General features: G+C 47.8%; 3 protein-coding genes across 4 annotated transcripts in view; 2 read left to right on the forward strand and 1 right to left on the reverse strand.

Annotated features, from left to right (window-relative positions):
- Positions 1–15,122, reverse strand: part of Dgcr2 (DiGeorge syndrome critical region gene 2) — a 65,318-nt gene extending 50,196 nt beyond the window's left edge. For both annotated transcript variants that reach the window (XM_041678024.1, XM_041678025.1), the window contains exon 1: positions 14,787–15,122. In XM_041678024.1, the coding sequence (XP_041533958.1) occupies positions 14,787–14,865 (79 nt within the window). In that variant the 5' untranslated portion in view covers positions 14,866–15,122. The remainder of the gene's footprint in view (positions 1–14,786) is intronic.
- Positions 15,123–17,222: 2,100 nt separating this feature from the next.
- On the forward strand, positions 17,223–18,323 carry Tssk1b (testis specific serine kinase 1B). Its single transcript, XM_041678334.1, has one exon. The coding sequence runs from the start codon at positions 17,223–17,225 to the stop codon at positions 18,321–18,323; it is 1,101 nt and encodes a 366-aa protein (XP_041534268.1).
- A 3,374-nt stretch (positions 18,324–21,697) lies between these two features.
- On the forward strand, positions 21,698–22,774 carry Tssk2 (testis specific serine kinase 2). The gene has a single exon (XM_041678345.1). It carries the CDS (start codon positions 21,698–21,700, stop codon positions 22,772–22,774), a length of 1,077 nt encoding a protein of 358 aa, XP_041534279.1.
- Positions 22,775–22,809: the final 35 nt, after the last annotated feature.

Consider the following 22,809-nt stretch of genomic DNA (forward strand, 5'->3'; position numbering starts at 1 on the left):
AGCACCTATTTCTAACAGTTGGAGGATAGATAGAAATGTGGTATATATTATTTGGTAATAATAACGTCTATGTTCTACAATGTGGATGAATCTGAAAATATGCTAACTCAAAGAAGCAATCACAAAAGACCAGATTCAGCATAATTTCTCTTACATAAAATGTTCAGAATAGACAAAACCATAGAGACAGAGTTGGTTAGTGACTGCCAGGAACTAAGGGAAAAGGAGAAGCTATTATTTAACTGGTACAGTTTCTATCTGGTATGATCTGAGCAACGTTCCCAGGCTTTAACTATGTTTTGTTTTGCATGTGTGTGTATGCGTCACAATGTGTGCAGTTTGTGCAAGTATGGACATGCATGTGGAGGTCAGAGGACCACTTTGAGACAGTCTCTTTGTTGTATATGCTTACGTGAGGTGGGTTGGCCTGTTTGCTCCCAGGATTCTCATGTCTCTGCCTCCCACTTCTTTTGCTGTGGGAGCACTAGGATTACAGAAGCACAATACTACATGCAGCTTTTGTATGAGTTCTAGGGATTCGAACTCAGGTCCTCCATGCTTTTAGGGTAAGCACTTTACACATTAAGCCATCTCTCCAGCCCCTTAACTGTTTTAAGCATGTGATTGAGTGGCATAAAGTACATTCAGATTTTTGTGTAACTGTCACTTCTGCACATTCCTGGAACTCCCCGTCATCCTCCAGTGTTACACCATTTGTTCCGCCTTCCCCCAAGAACCCCACCGTCTTCTTAGGCCTGGTTTGGCAGTCCTTGAGGCTGTATCCCTGTAGCACATAGCTCCCTTCTAGTCATGGCCATGTGCAACCATCTGACCCTTATAGCTTCTTGGAATGGTGTATGTGGAGATTAGTATAGAAAGAAGCACCAGGAACCCCTCATAAGACAGGCCTCTGCTCCACACTTCATGATGACCATATCTTGTTAGGCCCCATTCCTTGTTCTGAGACCATGGAGGTGACCATTCCTGGCAGTCCTGAGCCCCAAGAACAACCCATTCAAGCAGTGCTTTTTACTGAAGTTTCAAGTGTTCTGTTGCTAGCAATGATCCTGAAGAGGCAAACTCTCTGAGAAGGTCCCATCAGCAGCGGGGAGTTGGAGTCTAGGCTTTTGCAGAGCATGGCACACTGCTGGGTCTCTACTATAAAGCCCTGTTTAGGGTTGCCAGCACCTAACTGAACCTGAAACTGAATAAATTCAGAGACCCTTTGGTCAGGTATCTTAGTGACCTTACTATTGCTATGAAGAGACACCATAGCCAACTCAATTTACAGAACAGTTTACTGGGGGACTACAGCTTGAGTTATTCTTGACCATGGCTGCGGGAAGCCTTGGGGGGGCAGGCAGGCAGAGTGCTAGAGCAGTAGCTGAGAGTTTACATTTTGAGACAACACGGGAGGCAGTAGCACAGACTTTTGAAACCCTCAAAGCTTACCCCTCAGTGACACACCTCCTTCAACAAGGCCATAATATGAGCCGATGGGAGCCATTCTCATTTAAACCACCACAGCTACATAGTTGAGTTTGTGGCTACACGGGACTATCTCAAGAAAACTTAACCTTAGGACTGGTAAAGTGATTCAGTGGGTAAAGGTACTTTGTACTACGCTGGAGGACCTGAGTTCAATTCCTAAGACTAACAGTGGATGAGAACTAATTCACATTCCAAACATTTGTGAGCGCATGAGTGAGTGCACGAGTGTGTACACACACACACTCGTAATAAAAATAAAATTAAAAAGAAAACTGAATTTGCTGTTGTGGAATATTTGCTGTGGAATATATATTTGCTGTTGTGGGCAAAGATGTGTTACATTTGTTTACACTACATTTGTTTAACTATGTAAAGATGTGTTGTATTTGTTCAGGCTGCATTTGTTTAACTATGTAAAGATGTGTTGCATTTGTTTATGCTGCATTTAACTATGTAAAGATGTGTTGTATTTGTTTAACTATGTAAAGATGTGTTGCATTTGTTTATGCTGCATTTAACTATGTAAAGATGTGTTGTATTTGTTTAACTATGTAAAGATGTGTTGCATTTGTTTATGCTGCATTTAACTATGTAAAGATGTGTTGCATTTGTTTATGCTGCATTTAACTATGTAAAGATGTGTTGTATTTGTTTAACTATGTAAAGATGTGTTGCATTTGTTTATGCTGCATTTAACTATGTAAAGATGTGTTGTATTTGTTTAACTATGTAAAGATGTGTTGCATTTGTTTATGCTGCATTTAACTATGTAAAGATGTGTTGTATTTGTTTAACTATGTAAAGATGTGTTGCATTTGTTTATGCTGCATTTAACTATGTAAAGATGTGTTGTATTTGTTTAACTATGTAAAGATGTGTTGCATTTGTTTATGCTGCATTTGTTTATGTAAAGACGCGTTGTATTTGTTTAACTATGTAAAGATGTGTTGTATTTGTTTAACTATGTAAAGATGTGTTGTATTTGTTTAACTATGTAAAGATGTGTTGTATTTGTTTAACTATGTAAAGATGTGTTGTATTTGTTTACGCTGCATTTGTTTAATTATGTAAAGATGTGTTGCGTTTGTTTCACTTTGCCTGCCTAGGCACCTGATTGGTCTAAGAGCTGAACAACAATAGCTAGGCAGGAGGGGGACAGGTGGGGCTGGTGGGTAGCGAGAATAAATAGGAGAAATCTAGACTCAAAAAGAACGAGAGAAGGGAAGAAGAGAATGAGGAGAAAGGGACATGCCTGGCGCCAGAAGCCAGGCAGCCAACAGCCAGCCAAACCTAGAGACAGCAGGAAAGTAAGACATACAGAAAGAAACACGGCAAAAGGTAGATAAAGAGAAACTGGTTAATTTGAAAGAGCTAGCCAGAAATAAGCCTAAGCTAGGCCAAACATTTATAACTACCAGTAAGTCTCTGGGTCATGATTTGGGAGCTGACTGGTGGCCCAAAAGAAAAAGCCTGGTCCACTTTGCTTCCCTGTATTAACCATCTGAAGTACTTCTTAAGTACTATCCCTATTTAGAGAAAAAAAGATGAGGTTTCCGCATCCTTCTTGAGAACCAGTTTTCCAAATGGAATAGCAGAGAAGTTACCTGACCTTCAAAAGCACATGCAAAATAAGGGAAGATTTCAAAGTCCCATAGGTAAGTTTTTGTTGAGCTGGAAGTCTGACTTTGCAGCCCATGCTAATTACCCTCCAACAAAATTCTCCCTCTTTCCTGGTAGTAGACAGTGGAAATCAGGATCTTAGATATGATAGACAAGTGCTCGACCAATGAGTTATACACTCCAGCAACACCTAAAGGCAATATTAAACAATAGTTCTGAGGCATGCAAAAAGATGATCTAAGGCCAACAGCAATGGGCAGCTTTACCCCATCTCTCCCCACCCCCACATAGATCAGAACATTATCATGCACTGCTATCACCACAGAGCTCTGATATCTCTGGGAAGAATTCAAAGGCAATACAGCCTAAAAGCATCATTTCATATACTCCTTTGGAATCTTAGATCAAGCACAAGTTTCAACATACCAGAATCTCTATCTGATAAAGGAACGTTATCATTTATGGTTATCTAGGCTGTGCACCCCAAATGCTTAGCAGAGTGGGGGCTGCTCAAACACAGTATAGAGGCATGAGGACAATGACAGTAGCAGCTAAGCCCAGAATAGACTGACTACAGGACAAGTGGAGAGGTAAGTGCTCAGTTCCTGACAGGGTAGTGCTGGGCACAGTAGCAAAAGGGAGCAGTAAGGACAGAAAGATAGGATTGTGGTGATGGTGGCCATTGTTAGGAAAAAAATATGTAGGGAACTGAGACTCAAGGTAAAAAGGTAGAAGACAAGAAACAGAGGGAAACAAATCCACTATGAGGGTTTGAATAAAAAAGCCCCCTATAGGCCACAGGGAGTGACACTAATAGTAGATGTGGCCTTGTGGGAGGAAGAATGTCACTAGGAGGTGGGCTTTGAGGTTTCAATGGCTCAAGCCAGGCCTAGTGGCTCAGCCTCTTCCTGCTGCCTGCATATCAAGAGGTAGAACTCTTAGCTCCTTCTCCAGCACTATGCCTATATGCCATCATGATAATGGACATTTATAAACCTCTGAATACTAAGTCAGCCCCAATTAAAAGTTTTCCTTAATAAGAGTTGCCATGGTCATTCATGGTGTCTTTTTCTAGCACTAGAACTCTGACACCCACTAAGGCTGCACACATCCATGTGTTACGGTCAGGCTGCCCAGACTCCAAATGCTAGCTCTACTTTATAAGCTGCAGCTCTGGAGCTCTGTAACCTTAAACAAGTCATTTATTCTCCTAGACTCTGCCTGCCTGTAAAATGGGGTTAAGCCACCTCACACTGCACTATGAAGTATTAACATGTAACAGCATTTAGCTACAATTTGATATCATTTTTGTGTTCTAATCATCTTTATAGTTAGTTACTTTTTATTTTTGTTTGTTTTAATCATGTTTTACCTTTAGTTACAGGATCTAGTTCCTTTTATAATGCCTTTATTTAGGAATGGCTCAGCAAATAAAAATAAAACAACAGAATTCTGAGCTTGGTCCTTGGAACACGTGAAAACAGCTGCATAGAGGGGCTTGCATCTGTAACCCTAGCACTCTTGGGGCAAGATGAGAGGCAGAGACAGGAAGCAGGAGAACTGGATCACACAAGATACTCTAGAAGAGATGAGACCCTCCCTCAAAAACAAAGCAGAAGAGGCACACATCCAGCTTAAGACAAACTACATAGTGAGTTCCAGGCCTCCTAGGCTATATAGTTAGACTCTTTCAAAAACAAAACAAGGTAGACAGAGAACTAACTCTGAAAAGTTGATCTCCACAGATATGCATAGTTTTTTAAAAACACCCCCAACACTGTATGTATGTGTGTACACACGTGGACTCATGCAAAGGTCAGAAATCAATGTTGGGTGTTTTGCTCAACTGTTCTCACCTTTTTTTCCCTCTGAGACAGGGACTCTTACTGACCTGAAGCTCACCAATTCAGCAAGACTAGCAGGCAAGTGAGCTCCAGGATCCCCTATTCTTTACTTTTCACAGGCCCAAGCTGCTGCTCCTGACTCTTTCACTGGTTGCTAGGGAACAAACTCAGGAACTCAAACTTGCTTAGCAAGCATTTTATCAATTTAGCTATCTCCTCAAGCCCTAAAAATACCTTGTTTTCAGAGACAGTCTTACTCGCTATGTAGCCTAGGCTGGCCTGGAACTCATGAGCTTGCCTGACTCTTCTGGGTGTTGAGTAAAATATCTTTTCTAACCCCTTTCTTCTCTCTCTCTTTCAAGACAGGGTTTCTCTGTGTAGCCTTGGTTGTCCTGGAACTCACTCTGTACACCAGGTTGACTTCAAACTCATAGAGATCTGCCTGCCTCTCTGCCTCCTGATTAAAGGTGTGTGTCACCATACCCAGATGACCCTTCACTTTCATGAAAATGTCTTAAGAGGTAATATAACCAATCACATGGTTCAAAATCCACAAAGTTCACACAAAAGGTGGCACACAGAAAGATTCAAATTGTAAGTAAGCCTCCCAAGCTTCTGGAAATACATGCAGTGCAGGCGTTCCTTTGATGACAAAGACAGTGTGGTGAGATCACAGGCAGAAGCCATTGACTGACCGCCCTGAACAGGCCACCCAGGCCAGAAGAGTTGTAAAGCAGCAGTGCCCACCCTTAGGAAACTATGAACACCGAAGAGTCTCAACCCAATGACAAAGCACCTATCTTTACACAGGACTCTGCACTTCGCAGGAGGCAAAGCATGTCACCAACATGCTGGTCCTGAGTGGCCTGTTTCTGCTTCTGATTAAAATCTAAGTGACACCCTCTTCTAGTCTCCACTGATATCTATGTACAGATACATTCAAATAAAAATAAATCGTAAAAACAAACTAACAACATAAAAACAAAGAAAGAAAAAGGGCTGGCTGTGGTGGCTCACGATGATAATTCCAGCACTTGGGAGGCTATGGCAAGAGAATCAGCATGGGTTAAAGCCTGCCTATGCTATGCAGTAAATTCTAGGATAACCTGGGCTGCAAAGACACCGTTTCAAATAAAACGTTGGTGAAGCGCTTGCCATGCAAGGACATGAGTTCAAGCCCCAGAAATTACTTTTAAAAACCAATTGTGAGGCTGGAAAAATGACTCAGAGGTTAAGAGCCCTGGCTGCTCTTCCAAAGGTCCTGAGTTCGATTCCCAGCAACACATGATGGCTCACAGCCATCTGTAATGATATCTAGTGTCCTCTTCTGGCAGGCATGCATGCATGCAGACAGAACAAAATAACAATAACAACAAAAACCAATTGTGAGCAGGGTGGTGGTGGTGCACACCTTTAATCCCAGGATTTGGGAGGCAGATGCAGGTGGATCTCTGTGAGTTCAAGGCCAGCATGGTCTACAGAACAAGCTCCAGGGCGGCCAGGGTTGCACAGAGAAACCAGTTCTGGTAGTGTAGGCTTGTAACCCCAGTATAGGGAAGGGAGGGGTGGATACCTGGTGATTCTGACTGGCCTAATTAGGTCAAATTCCAGGCCAGTGACCTCTTCCTGCCCTCCCCCCCATAAAACAGCTTGGGGCTGGGAAAATGGCTCAATCAAGAAATAACTTTTGGTGCAAACATGAAGACCTGAGTTTGGTTCCAGCAACTACTTAAAGATTGGTGTGGCAGCATGTGCCCCACCCTAGCACTAGGGTAGTGAAGATAGGAAGATCTGTGGGGCTTGCTAGTCAGCCAATCTAGCCAAATCCATGAGTTCCAAATACGGTGAGGGACCCTGCTTCAAAAACTAAGATGGAGAATGAACTGAGTGATATTCAACATTGATTTTGTCTTCACATGAACACATGCTCCCATAAACACATAAACTCATAGGAACACACACATACACATCATCAGATGGTGGTGCCTGAGGAATGACAGCTGATGTTCACCCCACATACACAAAAGTATAGCTGTGAACTCCTAAAGTAGGTTCTCCAGGGAACAGGCAGGATCTGCCTGGGTGCACTCTCAAGCCAACTAACTCCCTTAGTCCTGCACTCAGCCTTGTCCTGCCCCTTAGCTGAAGGAGAGAGAGAACAAGCTGAGTGACACAATGGCTGGATGTCAGCAACCAGAAGTCACCTATGCAGGAAGCCGGCAGAAGGAAGCAAGAGTAGGAAGAAGCACGGTCGTAGGAGGACCAGCTCAGGGTAACTCAAGTAACAGCTCCACCAGGCAGAAGAGGGAAGAAAGCTAAGAGCAAGAGTGCAGCCGTCGTGCCTAGCCACATGTCCCAACCACAGTCTACAACATAAGCTGCCCAGGAAAAGCTCATGTAGAGTCATCTGTGTTCCCCAGTCCAGGTGTCAAGCCTAACTCCCTCTTTCTGGAGACCCCATCTCCACCCTAGGCTGACTGGCTGGCAAGCTTTAGGAAGGATCCACACTGGCAAGAAACCCTCACCTCTTGCCTGTCAGCATAGCTAATACCCAACAAGCAAGTTCCACCAAACATGAGGCCAGCCAGCTGGCTGTATCCCCTTGCTCACCCACCTCATGTTCCTATAGAATGGCTACAACGACCCCATCCTCCTTCCATCCGCCAGGGCAGCTATACGGCAAACTCCCTAGAGGAACCACTACTGTCCTTCATGTTACAATATAGTCATTTGTGCATTGTTCAGAAACTGATTTCTTTTGTTTAATAAATGAGCTTCTTTTTGAAATGCTGTGGAATAATCCTGTACACTGTGAATATGTATTATTCTCATTGGTTAATAATAAAGCTGTTTGGCAAGGCAGGATAAAGTTAGGCGGGACAATCAAACTGAGGACTCGGATGAAGAAGGGCAGAGTGTGGGGAGATGCCAACAAGTCACCCAAGAAGCAAGATGCTGGAGGACAAGTAAAGTCACAAGTCACATGACAATACATAAATAAAAATGGGTTAATTTAAATGTAAGAGCTAGTTGGTAATCACCCTGAGCTACTGGCCAAGCATTCTGTAATTAATATAAACTTCTAAATGTTTATTTGGGACTTGGTGGTGGGCTAAAATACTCCAGCTCTATTTACATTTAAAAATATATAATTTGTTTTTTATTTTATGTTCATTGGTGATTTGCCTGCATGTATGTCTGTGTGACAATGTCAGAAGCCCTAGAACTGGACATATCTATATGTACATTATATAAATCAAATGAATTTACACTACTTGAAGTGCTAATGCTCCTCCCAAGAGCCGCAGACTAACAAAAACCCTAGTACCAGGCATGGGAAACCTCCTTTAAAGTTGTTGGTCAGGGAGAGACTCCCAAAACAAAGCAGGCTATTGCTGTTGCCATTGGTTGCCTCCCAGAGCTTGAAGGTAAGAACTAACTGCTGAAGACACCATACGTTTTGGACAAATGCAATAAAGAAATTGAGCTAAAACTGACCTGGAAGCCTCCTCCCTGAGGACTAGTTCCCATAGTATCCAAAGGTGCTATGTGGGCTGTCAAGGGAAAAAAACAACCAACAGACCTACCTAGCTATGAAGCCTGCAACACAGCAGTGGCCAGCATGGCAAGATAGTCCCAAAGGTGCAATAGTGGCATCTGTATCTTAGAAGTAACCAAAGGCTGTTTAGCTGGACTGAAGGAATTCATGCCTATAAACTGTTCTATAAACAAACTTAGTTACCCAAGGCAACTAACTATCCATGACTGGCAAGTTCATGGATCCTAAAGAACAGCGATTCTCAACCTTCCTAATGCTGTAACTCTTTAATTCCTCATGTGACCCCAACTATAAAATTATTTTGTTGTTACTTCCTAACTGTAATTTTGCTACTGTTATGAATCATAATGTAAACATCTGATATGCAGGCTATCTGATGTGACCCTATGGGGTCATGACCCACAGGCTGAGAACCACTGCTAAAGAGGAACCATCTACTGCTACTGCAGTTTAATTCCCAATGCATCCTAAATAAAATACCTATCCTTATATCCAAAGAGAAGCTCTCAGCTCTCATCAAAGAAGCGTCTTTTCACAGTACAATCACAGAAAACTAAAACTGGTCAAAACACAGATAATAAGTGTGGGGGGGTCCCTCCTTAGCTGGTATACAACTCCTACAATTAAGGCTCATGGACCCTAAAGGGGAGAGAGTAGAAAAGACTTTAAGGGGCAGAGGACCAAGATGTTCACTGCAAGGCATCTTCTAGACAGGGAGCTGTACTCATGAAATCATAACAATATTTTCCAAGCAAGATCTGTATAAACACAATAGCAATTAATATCCAATGTGGAAGAGGAAGTCTCACAGGCTCCACACCTAGAGGAAGAGCTACAGGCAAACAACAGCTGCTAAGAGAAAGAAAATCATTCTTCTTTTCTAGGGGATGAACCCCTGACAGGTCATTCAATCCCAAGCAGTCAGCCCTGAAAACACACATATACAGCAGGCAACACTAAATGGACTTAGCCGGTTGTATTTATGTGTACATGTGTATATGTAATATATGCAACAATAATAAAGAAAAAGGAGTGCAAGTAGGGACACAAGGAATTGGAAGGAAGTAGGGTAGAAATGATTTAAATAAGCATTCATGCATGAGATTCTCAAAAATAATGAAAATAAATGTAAAAACATAAAGAATACAATTTTAAAACAAAAAGTGTGATTGCTAAGAAAATCCTGCGGAAGCTGCTATATGTGTGGCATGATTTAAAACCACTGCACTGAGTTCTCACATGCACATACCATGAGATTCACAGACTAAGGGTTCCCTAGACTCCTTCAATCTACCTGTGCAACATACCAACAGATGACCTGAATAAAGCATTTGCTGTATATCAGGCACTTTTTGGAATATTTCCTTACCCATTTTAATCCTTACATCTCCATGAAGCCATATTATGATGCTTACATTCAAAGTGAGGAAGCTGAGGCACAAAAGTAACCAGAGAGACCAAGAAAGAGAGAGAACACAAAAGCACCATGGACAACCTTGAACCCAGGCAACGTGGCTTTGAATCACTACAAGCACGTGTCATTGACCTGGAGGAGATAACCTGGCACACCAGGGAATTTCCTCCATCACAACTGGCCTGTGAGCATGTCTGTAGAGCATATTCTTGATTGCTAGTTAATGCAGGTGAGACCATCCCACTGTGAACAGTGCCATCCCTAAGGCAGGTGGGTCTAGGTTATATAAGAAAGCTGGTTCCTGCCCTGCATTCCCTTCACGATGGACTAAAAGGAAATAAACCCCATCTTCCCCAAGTTGCTATAACAAACTATGTCAACTTCTAATCTTCTGACAGATCATCTAAAATAACAGTTACACTCGACTCTTCTACCACCTAAGTACAAAGACATCTATGTCCACAGCCACTACACCATAACCACAGGCCTCTGAGCTATTGACCTCCAGCCTGGGCTTGTTCTACCAAGGCCTGCCATGGCAAAATACGACTAGCTTCCACTAAACTTTCCAAGACAGCTGGTAACTCAAGCCAGAAACAAAACCACAGCTGCCATAGAATAACCACACTTTAAATCACAGCATCATGCTGCTCAGTTGTCTGGGACCCCAAACTGGGCTTTGCAGGCTGGGAGGGGAAGCAAAGGTCATGAAGTCCTCAGTACCCACAAGCACAGGTGATGAACAAGAAAACGTAGTATGCTTGGTCACTGGCTCTTTACTGGCTCCTGAATATTGACATTGACATTTCAGAATCAAAAACCTACCAAAGGACCAGAGGAGGCAAAAGAACTCTCCAAGAGTCAAAGGCTCATCCCACCAGTGGAAAAATCAACTACTGGATCACTATCATCCCTAGGAGGACCTGCTATCACTGGCTCACTTGCTATGGCTAAGAGAACCATCTGCAGACAGAGGATCCGCCATTGCTGCTAGGACACTACCTGGTATCCAGACACCTCTCACCACTGCTAGGAGGAAAGGATCCATGAGCCAGGCCAGGGAAGGCAACAGAAAAGGCAAAGCCTATCTTTAGCACATCTTCCAGAAGCATTAGGTTGGATAACAGAGCATGCACTCACACATGCTAATGCCTACTTGCCTCCACCACAGCTAAGCTTTAGCCACAGGCTTCCTGTAACCTATCTCCTTGACATGGCACAAAGCAGGTACTAGTGAGCAAAGCAGGGTAGAGCTAAACAGAAGCCACCTCCAGTTCCAGTAAAAGGCCATGACATATGGATGCAACTGATTCTGAAATGGTTCAGCAGGGAGGTGGGGCACTTAGGCACTTTAGTACACGGTTATGACATTTATGACATAAGGATATGCAGGGTGCTTGCTTTTTTCATACCTTTTTCATGATTTTTAAATTATTTTCTCTTTCATTCTTTTTTTGGGGGTCTCATGTACCCCAGCTCTAAAAGATTTCTTCTTCAAATAGAGGACAGCCCTTGTGCTACTCCACCTGATATTCTGGACCCCAGAAGTGAAAGAACCCTGATCTAGGAGCCAGCTCACTCAAGTTTCTATTCTAGCTGCAAAGCTAGTAGGGAGAGTCAGTGACTTAAGGTCACTCCCAGCTGGGAGCAGCACAGCTGGAATACAGACAGCTGCCAATTCTACCTCCCTACAGGGACCTGTAATAGGCAAGGGACTAGGATTCTTAAACTGTAGTCCTGCTGAGAAAGCAGGTTTTCTTAACTACCAATGCTGGAATCACCCTGGAGAAAGATATGGCCGCCGAAATTATGGTATGATTTTGCTTCCAAATGAGACCTTCAACAGTGTTAGGGTGAGCAATTAATGCTGCACTCCCTACAGGTGGGGAAAAAAGCCAGTAGTGGCTCTCATAGCCCTCCTGCCCCCTATACCATGCCAGCTTCTTGTCATAACTACTTAAAAGGTCCAAACCCTCCTTTCCCCAAATTGAGAGGCCTTAATGCATTGGTCAACCACAAAAGGGGGGGGGGGTAATCAGAGCAAAGTACTAAGATGGCAGAAGTTTGGTACCATCATCTAAAGAACCTAAAGGACCTCTGGGACCCATGAGAAGACAAAGGCGGTAAGAGATTCCACATCTAGAGTTAAAAAACAATTTATAAGCCAAGTGTGGTAGCATGTGCTTTAATCTGTGCTCAGAAGGCAGAGGCAGACAGATCTCAGAGTTTGAGACCAGTCTGGTCTACAGAGGGCATTCTAGGACAGCCAGGACTACACAGAGAAACCCTATCTAAAAAAACCAACAAACCAACCAACCAATAGAGTAACATGAGGTTCTTCTGAGGCCCAAACTAGACATAAACAGCCAGATGGACAAGGATCCAAACAAAGGTGTATAGTGACCAAATCAGTCAGGCCCATAAGACTGAAATTTCACCTGGTCACTTAGCCTTTACGAGAGCATTCTCTACTTTAATTTCTCTGTCTATAAAATTGGGCTAGTAAGAGTTCCAGCGAATACCGAAAGTTAACACAAACATTAATGCTTAGAACAGTGCCTGACATGTAACATCTTCAAACAACCAAGATCATTTTAAAGAATATGGAGGTTAGAGGTATAGCTCAGTGGCAGAGTGTTTGCCTAGCATGCACAAGGTCCTGGATTTCATTACCCATCACTATAAAAACAAAATAGAAAAAGAAGCTTGGACAAGTCAAGCCCCGCTCCACACACTGCCTCCTCCCCATCTATCTCTGAAAGGCCTAGCCTGCACCAAAAGAAACCCACAATGTCCTGGCTCTTTCTCACAAGTAACACTGGGCAGAAGCAAGAGGACAACCCTCTGCCTCCTTCCTGAGAGACCTAACTTGTATTCTCCTCACACCCATGTATGGATCAGACCTAGGACCTTGACAGGAAGCAAGCAAATCTAAACCAGAGAAGGACCTTTCTCTCGAAAACCCAACAAAAAGACTGCCCAGCACTCCCAGGACAGACAGGAGAAACATGCACACAGACACAACAGCACACAAGAAAAAAAAAAACTGGCCCAGCAACCCCTGTCTTTGCTGACCATGTCAGGGGGTACATTAGAGTGCTTACGTACTGGACAACTTAAGACAGCTCTGGGGTCTACTGCCAAGTTCCAGCCTAGAAAGCCACAGATTCGAGAGCACATTACTCCCTCTATTGGAGCCTCTTGCACTACATGGCCCATTCAGACTGTAGGAGGGTTTTGGGGAGACCCTCCCTTGCTGCACATGTACAAACGGATGGATGGCCTCTGTCATCAGTCTCCAGGCTCCATGCTCAGGGATACTCGACACACAGGACTATACTGAAGAACTCCTATTTGCTCTCTTCTCCAACACTTCTAAGGAGAGGGCTGTTCTCTGCGCTTGATTATCTTCAGTGATGGCAGGCAGCACGAACTCACGTATCCTTTCCCAATTGCTCTCAGCCAGCTGGCAGGATATGTGTACAAACTGGCCGGGGAAAAATGGTTAGGGACATTGGTAGCCTCTGTAACTAGACAGAAGTTGGTTCTGGAACAAGAGGCATCAGGCAGGCAGGCAGGCAGGCAGACATGGCTCTATTTCAAGGCCTAGAAACCTCCGCTGCAAAACTGGGACCCAGAAAACAGAAAGGGATGGCAATCCACTCTATACAGGCATACATGTTTACCAAGACTTCAATCACAAGAACCACAAACCCAACAGCCCGACAAAAGAACCATACCCAGCAGGCTGCTTTACAGTCAGTTCACTATGTAGAGCGGCCGGTTGCACTGAGTTCCTCTCGGGAGCCCAGGGAGGCACTCCTCAGTTCAGCGTCGGCCTGGGGTCTTGGTCATTGGGGCTTAGGCAGACATTTCCACGTGTGACAAAGGTACAAAGCCCACCACTGCAATATGTTACAAGACGGGAGCTGGGCTGGGACACTGCTGTGGGTGCACCCATCTGCTGACACCCAGTCATGATGTCACCCACAGAAGACTTGCCTTGGGCATTCCTTCATGGGAACCATTCCCCACTAAAAACACGAAGCACGATACTTGCCACTGCACTGGCACAGAGGTAAGTCTGCCGACACAGGACACACACACACATATTAAAGCATCCCTTTCACCGAAAGTTCAGACACCCCTGCTAGTTCTAAAACTTTTTGGCAGATTACTAAAGGGACAGTGAGGCTGTAATGGGAACTCTTGAACCTGATGGCTAAATCAACCCTGTTTTGGAGAGTGGGAGAGCAGTGAGGTTTTCTTGGTGCAGTTTAGGAGTGTTTGAAATAGGTAAAAAAGGGGATCTGAGGTTCCCCACCACACACAAAACTCCAAGGGAGTACCGGAAGTATTTAATCACATCACACACAACTAAGTGCCGGGCACCGCTGAGAGGACTCTGTCCCCTGCACTCGGGGTTTGGTTTACTCCCAGTACCTCCTTTGGGCCGGGCTAGACTTCCGTGATGCAGCGTTTCATTAAGAGGCAATAAGCCACCAGGCATCGCTGTCCAGAGCTGAAACACTGGCACAAAGCCACAGTTGGGCGGACAGTTGGGACACCAGGTGCCTCCACAAGCTGCTCTCTGCCCCTTGACTTCCACTCAGCCCGGCAGAAGCACCTGGCCAGTGGCTCCCAGAGCACGGCACACTCTACAGACGTGGGTTCAAAGGCGACTCCTCGAGGCTCCGAACCCAGGTACAATCCAACTTGTGCCCGGGCAGGGGACAAGAGGCCCACAGCCAGGCCTCGCCTGTGCCTTGCCGAGGCGCAGTGGACGCCCAGCTGCTGCGGGTGAAAGGACGTCCCAGGCCCCACCCCCGACCGCGCCCCCACCCCCAGCGCCGCGCACCTGGCCGCAGCGGCTCGGTGACAGTGAGAACCAGCAGGAAGAGCAGCAGAAAGGCACCACTGTCTGCCTTGGGCACCATTTATCCTCCGTTCATCGTCCCCGGGGCAGCCGCGAGACCCCGCGGGCAGGCCGGACCTGGCCCAGATGAGGGAGTGAGGGCCGGACTCCGGCCGGGGGCAGAGAGGTGGCGGGCGAGGGATCCAGCTGGGCCGCGGCGACGCTGGGCGGCTGCAAGGGAATGCCGCCGACCCGTGCGCACTCTAGGCCGCAAAAGCGGGACGGGATTCCGGCTCGCGCAAGATGGCGGCTGTCCTGCTCGGGCCCGCGCGACCCCGCCTCCAGCCCACACTAACCAATGAAAGCCGAGCCGGGCGCGGGGAGGCGGAGGGAGGGCAAGACGGGCGCGCTCCAGACGAGGGCGGGGCGTGAGCAGGAGGGCCGAAAAGAGGCCAGGCCTAGGGCCTGGGCGGTAGTGGGCGGGGTCTGGGGCGGGCTTATAGGAAATGAGGCGTGCCATTGGCTGAGTCAAGAAGCGGGGCTCGGGACTGAATCTAGGCGGCCAGGTGACCAAAGGGGTCCCTGGTACTTTGTGGGGATCACAAGGATCAACAGTGTAGGCCCCTGGTCTGGAGGAGGTAGGAGTGGGGACCTGCGATTAGAGAATTGAGGAGGCAGCACAGGGCATTAATGATCTTTACTCCTGGAGGCCCAGGTCTGCCCCAGTGCCCAACATACACCCTAAAGCGGTCTTCTAAAGGCCCAACCTCCATGAAGAAAGTGAAGAAATCCAGAGAGCTGGCCGACTCTGAGATTGGGAAAGGAACACAAAACAATTTCAACAGAGGAGGAAATGGCGTAAGGGATGTCAGAGAGAATAACAGAGAAGCCCAGATCCTCCGGATCAAATCTTGGAAAGGTCCTGCCTATACAAAGAAGGAGAAAAGTTCAGGCAGAGATGAGGCTAAAGTCTGGAAACAAGGTTCCAAGTGCTGACCTCATGAACAGCATGAACGTGGAAGGAGAGACAGCAGATGGAGCAGCGACCTGTTCTGGGGAAGGACCACCACCTTTGTACAGCCCCTGCAGTGGATGAACAGCTCTGGGGAAGGAAGTGAAAAGGGGGAAAGCCAGCCACCTTCAGCATACCTAACTCACTTCAGTGCCTCCACCAAGTCCTGGGATTCCAATCTGTGGTAACTGGAGCCATGTGAGTGAGGGATGCTAACTCCTAACAAGTAGATAAAGCCAAATTCAAACCCAAGATTAGGTCAGACCATCAGATATTCCAACTTCCATAGGTCTTCCCCAAGGCAGATTTTGGACTCAAATCTTGTCACAACGGAGGGAGAGCCCCTTGCTGGCAGAAGCAAAGATACCTATCCAGCACTGCCCTTGGCACTTGGACGGTCTCGGTGGCACATTCCCAGCACTCAGTACAATATCCAGGCCCAGCCTTCTGCCCCAATACCAAGCCCACTCCAAATCTGCCCCTGGAGGCCAGCCAGAGCCATGGGTTGGGCAGGCCCTTGGGAGGGAACTCACAGCCAATTCCTGCAGCTGTCTACCTGTGGTGCCTCTGTGAGAACCAGGAAAGGTCTGGGTGAGAAGAGCAGTACAGCATAAAGTCCTACTGAGCCCACAGTGAAAACACTGTGTTACCCCCAAATAAACACTGGGCCAGAGGAGATCAAGGATCTGAAGAAAGGTGTTTTAGAAGAACCCTCACCCTTCTCGGCCCTGCTATGTGCCTTTGAGGGTTGCCTATGCAGACAGCATCAAGAGCGGAAAGGGTGCAGGTCACAAATGGTTTTCTTATCACTGGCCTGCGAAGAGTGGCGCTCTCCATTTCCTTCCCCGACCCTAGGGAACAGGGTTCCCTACATTTTGCTCCCACCTTTGTGAAGCACCCCCTTACCCAGACTTCTTCTGATTATCCTTAATTGAGACTATCTTCTGTTTCCTGTTGGGGTCCTTGACAGACAGGACCACCCACCCTAGATCCCCTGGATTGACCTGGCTTGCAATAATGAGTCATGCCTCTACATAGTTCAGTCTTTAGGTTTAGAAACATGGGCAGAACTTTGTGTCCCATAACCCCCTCTTACCTTCGGCCGGAGCCAAGCATGGAGCCATTTTGTTCACTTTTAGTCTGTTCCCGTACACTGGCAGACCTTTCTCAGGTTCCACGTTCAAGTGGCTCAGGTAATAGCCTCATTTCCCCCAGGGCAGTACTCCTTTGTGACTTCACCCACTGAAGTCACCCCGGAGACAGTGCTGAATGTTCCATGCTAGAGTCTTGGCCTCTTAGGAGGCAGGGACAGCAGGCCTGGACAGCTCAGAGGACTCTCTGTCCACAGTGTAAATGAGGACGCTGCTGGCCCATGTCTGGCAGGGATGTAGAGGGCAGCCTCAGAGGCACTGGGCACTCCCGGAACCATGGATGACGCTGCCGTCCTCAAGCGACGAGGCTACATCATGGGGATAAATTTGGGAGAGGGCTCATATGCCAAAGTCAAATCCGCTTACTCTGAGCGCCTAAAGTTCAACGTGGCGGTCAAGATCATCGATCGCAAGAAAGCCCCCACGGACTTCCTGGAGAAATTCCTTCCCCGGGAGATTGAGATTCTGGCCATGCTAAACCACCGCTCTATTGTCAAGACCTATGAGATCTTTGAGACATCAGACGGCAAGGTCTACATTGTCATGGAGCTTGGAGTCCAGGGTGACCTCCTTGAATTCATCAAAACCAGGGGAGCCCTGCAAGAGGATGATGCTAGAAAGAAGTTCCATCAGCTCTCCTCGGCCATCAAGTATTGCCACGATCTGGATGTTGTTCACCGAGACCTCAAGTGTGAGAACCTTCTGCTTGACAAGGACTTCAACATCAAGCTGTCTGACTTCGGCTTCTCCAAGCGCTGCCTGCGGGATGATAGTGGCCGACTGACATTAAGCAAGACCTTCTGTGGGTCAGCAGCTTATGCGGCCCCTGAGGTGCTGCAGGGCATCCCCTACCAGCCCAAGGTATATGACATCTGGAGCCTAGGTGTGATCCTCTACATCATGGTCTGTGGCTCCATGCCCTATGACGACTCCAACATCAAAAAGATGCTGCGCATCCAGAAGGAGCACCGAGTCAACTTTCCACGCTCTAAACACCTGACTGGTGAGTGCAAGGACCTCATCTACCGAATGTTACAGCCAGATGTCAACCGGCGGCTGCACATTGATGAGATCCTCAGCCACTGCTGGGTGCAGCCTAAGGCACGAGGTCTGTCCTCTGGAGCCGTCAACAAAGAGGGGGAAAGCTCCCGGGCAACTGAGCCCGTATGGACCCCTGAACCCACTGGTGCTGATAAGAAGTCTGCCACCAAGGTGGAGCCTAGGGAAGAGGCACGATCCGAGACCCAACCTGAGACAAAACCCCAGGAAGACACTGTGCAAGTGGCCAGGCAGTCAGAGACTGTGGGCCTCAGCGGTGAATTGAACAGGGAGACAGAGGAAGGGCACCCCCAACAGTCTTCAGAGACACATACCTAGTGAGCCCCTTGCAAGCCCAGGGGGCCAGCAGGGAATGAGGCACAGCTCTGGCTTGAAGCCTGAGCCTAGAAGTCAAGGGATGAGAGAGAGAGAAGGAAGACAGTCCCGGAGGAGCTGCTATTTTCGTCACTTCTCCCCCCCCTTTGAACTTGGTAACTCACATGGCTAAAGAAGCAATAAATCACTATATTGGTGCAGACCCTAGTCCTGGGCTCCCCGTGGCTTCCTATCAGACTGCAAATCCTCATTCATAAGGGAATCCATTCCCCACCCACTAGCCTAAACTGTATCCTCAGGCTGGCTGGGGGGCATTTGGAGGGGCAGAAGCTAGGAATGATGGCTAACTGAGGAGGACACAACTTCTAGAGGGAAGCCAAGAAGTGCAGAGAAGGGTGGAGAAAAGGCACCTGCAGAGGAAGGGTAGGCAGCCAGAGCCCTCTCTTGCACTGGAGGGCTTGCACTGGCTGCATCAGGAGCTCAGGGGCCAGGCAGGTGTTTCATCACTACCCTGGGGCTCTCGGCTGCACACACCTGTGAGGGTCTGGGGAAAGACTACAGACAGTGGTGGACCCCCAAAGTACCTTGGTTGGTTCCCAACTTTTTTGGCAGCTGGTTTTCAGCTCTGCTCATCATGGGGCATGTTCCTCCTTGTCCAGCTGACAACCAGTTCTCAACAGTGCCTTTGGTTGCTCTACACCATCATTTTTCAGCCCAGAAGTAGGGGGCTTTGCTAGTTAACCCAATCATGTCCTACAGTCATGGGTAGCTTTGACTGCATCCTGGTCTCTTCCAATCTTAATCCGTTCCAGAGGAGATGCCCCCAGTCAGAGGTGGAAGCAAAATTGGCAGCATGTCTGAACCCTATGGGCAAGAAAGGTAGCTACTGGCATTCCACATGGCAGCTTCTGGTGTTCCACATGGGCGTGGCCTGCATCTGGCACCACGGGTTGCCATGTGCTGCCTGTCTTGCTTACACCATGTCCCAAGCAGTCCTCACCTTGCTGTCGTGGCCCCTTTTTCTTCAGCTCACTCTGGGCAACCTCATGGAGGTCTAAGGGTTTAATACACAAAAATAACATTTAGACTCATCTCAACCCTGCCCCCACTGATGTCTCTACCTTGAGAAGACACCCATGCCAATTTACTCTAGAGAAGTGGGATCCTGTGAGTTCCTGAATGTTCTTCCTACATCCACCCACCTCATCCAGCCCACCTTCACCCCACTGTCTGCTGTTCTACCTATAATCTCCCAGCGTTATAATCACCTAGGTTACATCCGACCACCCTCAGAAAGGATTTCAGTGCTGGCTTCTAATCTGCCCATCAACAGCCCCTTATCCCTGCACCCCAAAACATGTGCCATAAGCATACTTGCCAGTTCAGCTCTGAAGGCTGTGCTCATCTCCCCAGACTCACCTAAGGGACATTGTCCTCCTCAAAGCCTTCTAGGGCCAAGCGACACTCTTAGCCTGCTTCTGTGATTTTTGCCTGTGAGGACTAAGTATCCATGGTTGAGGCATGGTGCTGACCCTGAGTAACACTGGGGAGAGTGAGACTGGAGAAGCCCTATGAAGGAACTTGGATGGGGCAGAAGGCTCTAGGACATATGGGACTGGGTGGTGGTGGGGTGCCCCAAGAAGAATTTAGGCTTCTCCCCTCTCATCTCTTGTAGTCTTTCATGATTTGGGGGACAGAAGACACCAACAGGACCTGAGGCTGCTTGAAATTCAAGTAGGAGACAGTTGGGGTAGCAAGGAGATGCAAGAGCTCCTGCTATGTGCATTCCAGGTATAGAAATAGCTCAGAGAAGGTGGGTTCCTACCAGAAAGTACAGCACCCAGAGTATGATGCGCAAGTACTGAGCCTAGTCCTCTACAAGCAGCCTAATCATTCATGTGAGCTACTGAATCTGACTTAGCTATCTGGAGTGGTACTCGGGGGTTTTAGGACAAGGACAGGACTTCAGGGTGGCTTCTATGGTGCATTCTTGTTCCTCGTGTCATCTTTTCCCTCTTGACTACCTGGTAGCTCCTCTGTACCTGGGTTATGTCACTTCCTCTTTGAAGCCTTCTGGCCCGCCTCCCCCACTAGAAACAGGCCTTCTTGCTTTCCCTCTGAACACAGCATCCTTGGATCACGTCTTGGCAGCTCACTGTAAGTGTAAGACTCCTGTGAGATGTGAAAATGAACACAGGACTTCTAAAGTAGCCAAGATTATACAGGATGCCACTTTGCAAAACAAACATTCGTGCACAAAATACAAGACAGTCCAACACACAAATGGGGGGCCATGCCACAGCAGTTCATGTCACCCCTGCTCACTGCTCACAAAACCTCCACTCGGAAGCTTGCTCTTTATGGACAATGCTAAAGGCCATCAACTCCTGGGTCATCTAACACCAAGCCCAACACAGTCCCCTCCTTCTGGAAAAAGGCTCAGGCTGGCTATTCCCAACTCCCCCACCCTTCACCCTCAGAGGCCTGCTCTGGTCCACAGTCCTGGGCCTCTACATACATCCCAAAGCCAGCTGGATTTTCTAACAGCAACCATCTTAAAAGGGACTTGGGTTGTATAAGGCCTGCCCATCCTTTAGAGAAAAGCTCATGATATTCTCTTCTTTCCTGACTTATACCTTAGCCATTCTCAGCACTTGCTTGCTTGGATATCTTAGCAGCTTTTGTACCTAGCTGAAGCTCGCCCCATCCTCCACACCTGCCCTACCTCATTGAACATGCATCTGTCTATCCTGGCTGCTCAGAACAACCCTAGCACTACCTACCCTCCCACCCACCCACCCACTCCTGTTCACCAGGTCTGTGATTCATCTGCTCACTCTGCCAACTCCTGACCCCAAACATGGAACTGCTTTCATCCAGCAGACTGGACCACCACTGGACTGACTGAACCTGGGAAGCTTCCATAAGCTCACAGGAATGTTTCTTTCAACCCCACAGAAGCAGCAGGGGATTGGCTCCAGTGAAATGACAAACACAGGGCCACGCTTGGGGCTAGACCTGGATCACCTCCCTTAGGGCCTCACTGGTGACAAGAAAGCCACAGCAAGAAAGAGGGCCAGGGAGGGTTACCACAGGCCTGAATGCCAGCTTCATTCCAGTGGGTGGGGAGGGGGTGCTCCTTCTAGGCCTTCCTGCCTTCCAGGGGCCCCATTCCCCACAGCCTAGTCCCTACTCTTAGCAGCCTGGCTTTATGACTTCATTCACTGGTCACTTGGTGACAATGCTGAGCGTTCCACTCCTCCAAGTCCAAGCCCAGCCCAACCAGACACCTCCCCACAGTGGGAATGAGGACCATGCCTGCTGGCCCGTGTGGGGAGGGGATGTAGAGGGAGGCGGCATCGGCCGCTCCTGACACCATGGACGATGCCGCGGTCCTAAGGAAGAAGGGTTACATCGTGGGAATCAACCTGGGCAAGGGCTCCTATGCAAAAGTCAAATCTGCCTACTCTGAGCGCCTCAAGTTCAATGTGGCAGTCAAGATCATAGACCGCAAGAAAACACCCACGGACTTTGTGGAGAGATTCCTTCCTAGGGAGATGGACATCCTGGCAACCGTCAACCACCGTTCCATCATTAAGACCTATGAGATCTTTGAGACCTCTGATGGACGCATCTACATTGTCATGGAGCTGGGTGTCCAGGGTGACCTCCTTGAGTTCATCAAGTGCAGAGGAGCCCTGCATGAGGATGTAGCACGCAAGATGTTCCGCCAGCTCTCCTCAGCCGTCAAGTATTGCCACGATCTGGATGTTGTTCACCGAGACCTCAAGTGTGAGAACCTTCTGCTTGATAAGGACTTCAACATCAAGCTGTCTGACTTCGGCTTCTCCAAGCGCTGCCTGCGGGACGGGAGCGGGCGCATCGTCCTCAGCAAAACCTTCTGTGGGTCAGCAGCTTATGCGGCCCCTGAGGTGCTGCAGGGCATCCCCTACCAGCCCAAGGTATATGACATCTGGAGCCTAGGTGTGATCCTCTACATCATGGTCTGTGGCTCCATGCCCTACGATGATTCTGACATCAAAAAGATGCTGCGCATCCAGAAGGAGCACCGAGTGGACTTCCCACGCTCCAAGAACCTGACTGGTGAGTGCAAGGACCTCATCTACCGCATCCTGCAGCCAGATGTCAACCGGCGGCTGCACATTGATGAGATCCTCAGCCACTCATGGCTACAGCCTCCCAAGCCCAAAGCCATGTCTTCTGCTTCCCTCAAGAGGGAGGGGGAGGGCAAGTATCGAGCTGATTGCAAGTTGGATACTCGACCAGGTTCAAGACCCGAACACCGGCCTGACCACAAACTGGCAACCAAACCCCAGCACCGGATGCTGGTATCATCCGAGAATGAAGACAGGATGGAGGAGAGGCTGGCTGAGACTTCCAGAGCTAAAGACCATCACATCTCTGGAGCTGAGGTGGGGAAAGCAAGTACCTAGTGGTGGAGAGGGCGCTGGGGGATCATGGTGTGCAG

The sequence above is a fragment of the Microtus oregoni genome, unplaced genomic scaffold (genome assembly GCF_018167655.1).
Source record: "Microtus oregoni isolate MIOR12 unplaced genomic scaffold, Mior012 000029F_ref0000214, whole genome shotgun sequence".
Classification (NCBI taxonomy): domain Eukaryota; kingdom Metazoa; phylum Chordata; class Mammalia; order Rodentia; family Cricetidae; genus Microtus; species Microtus oregoni.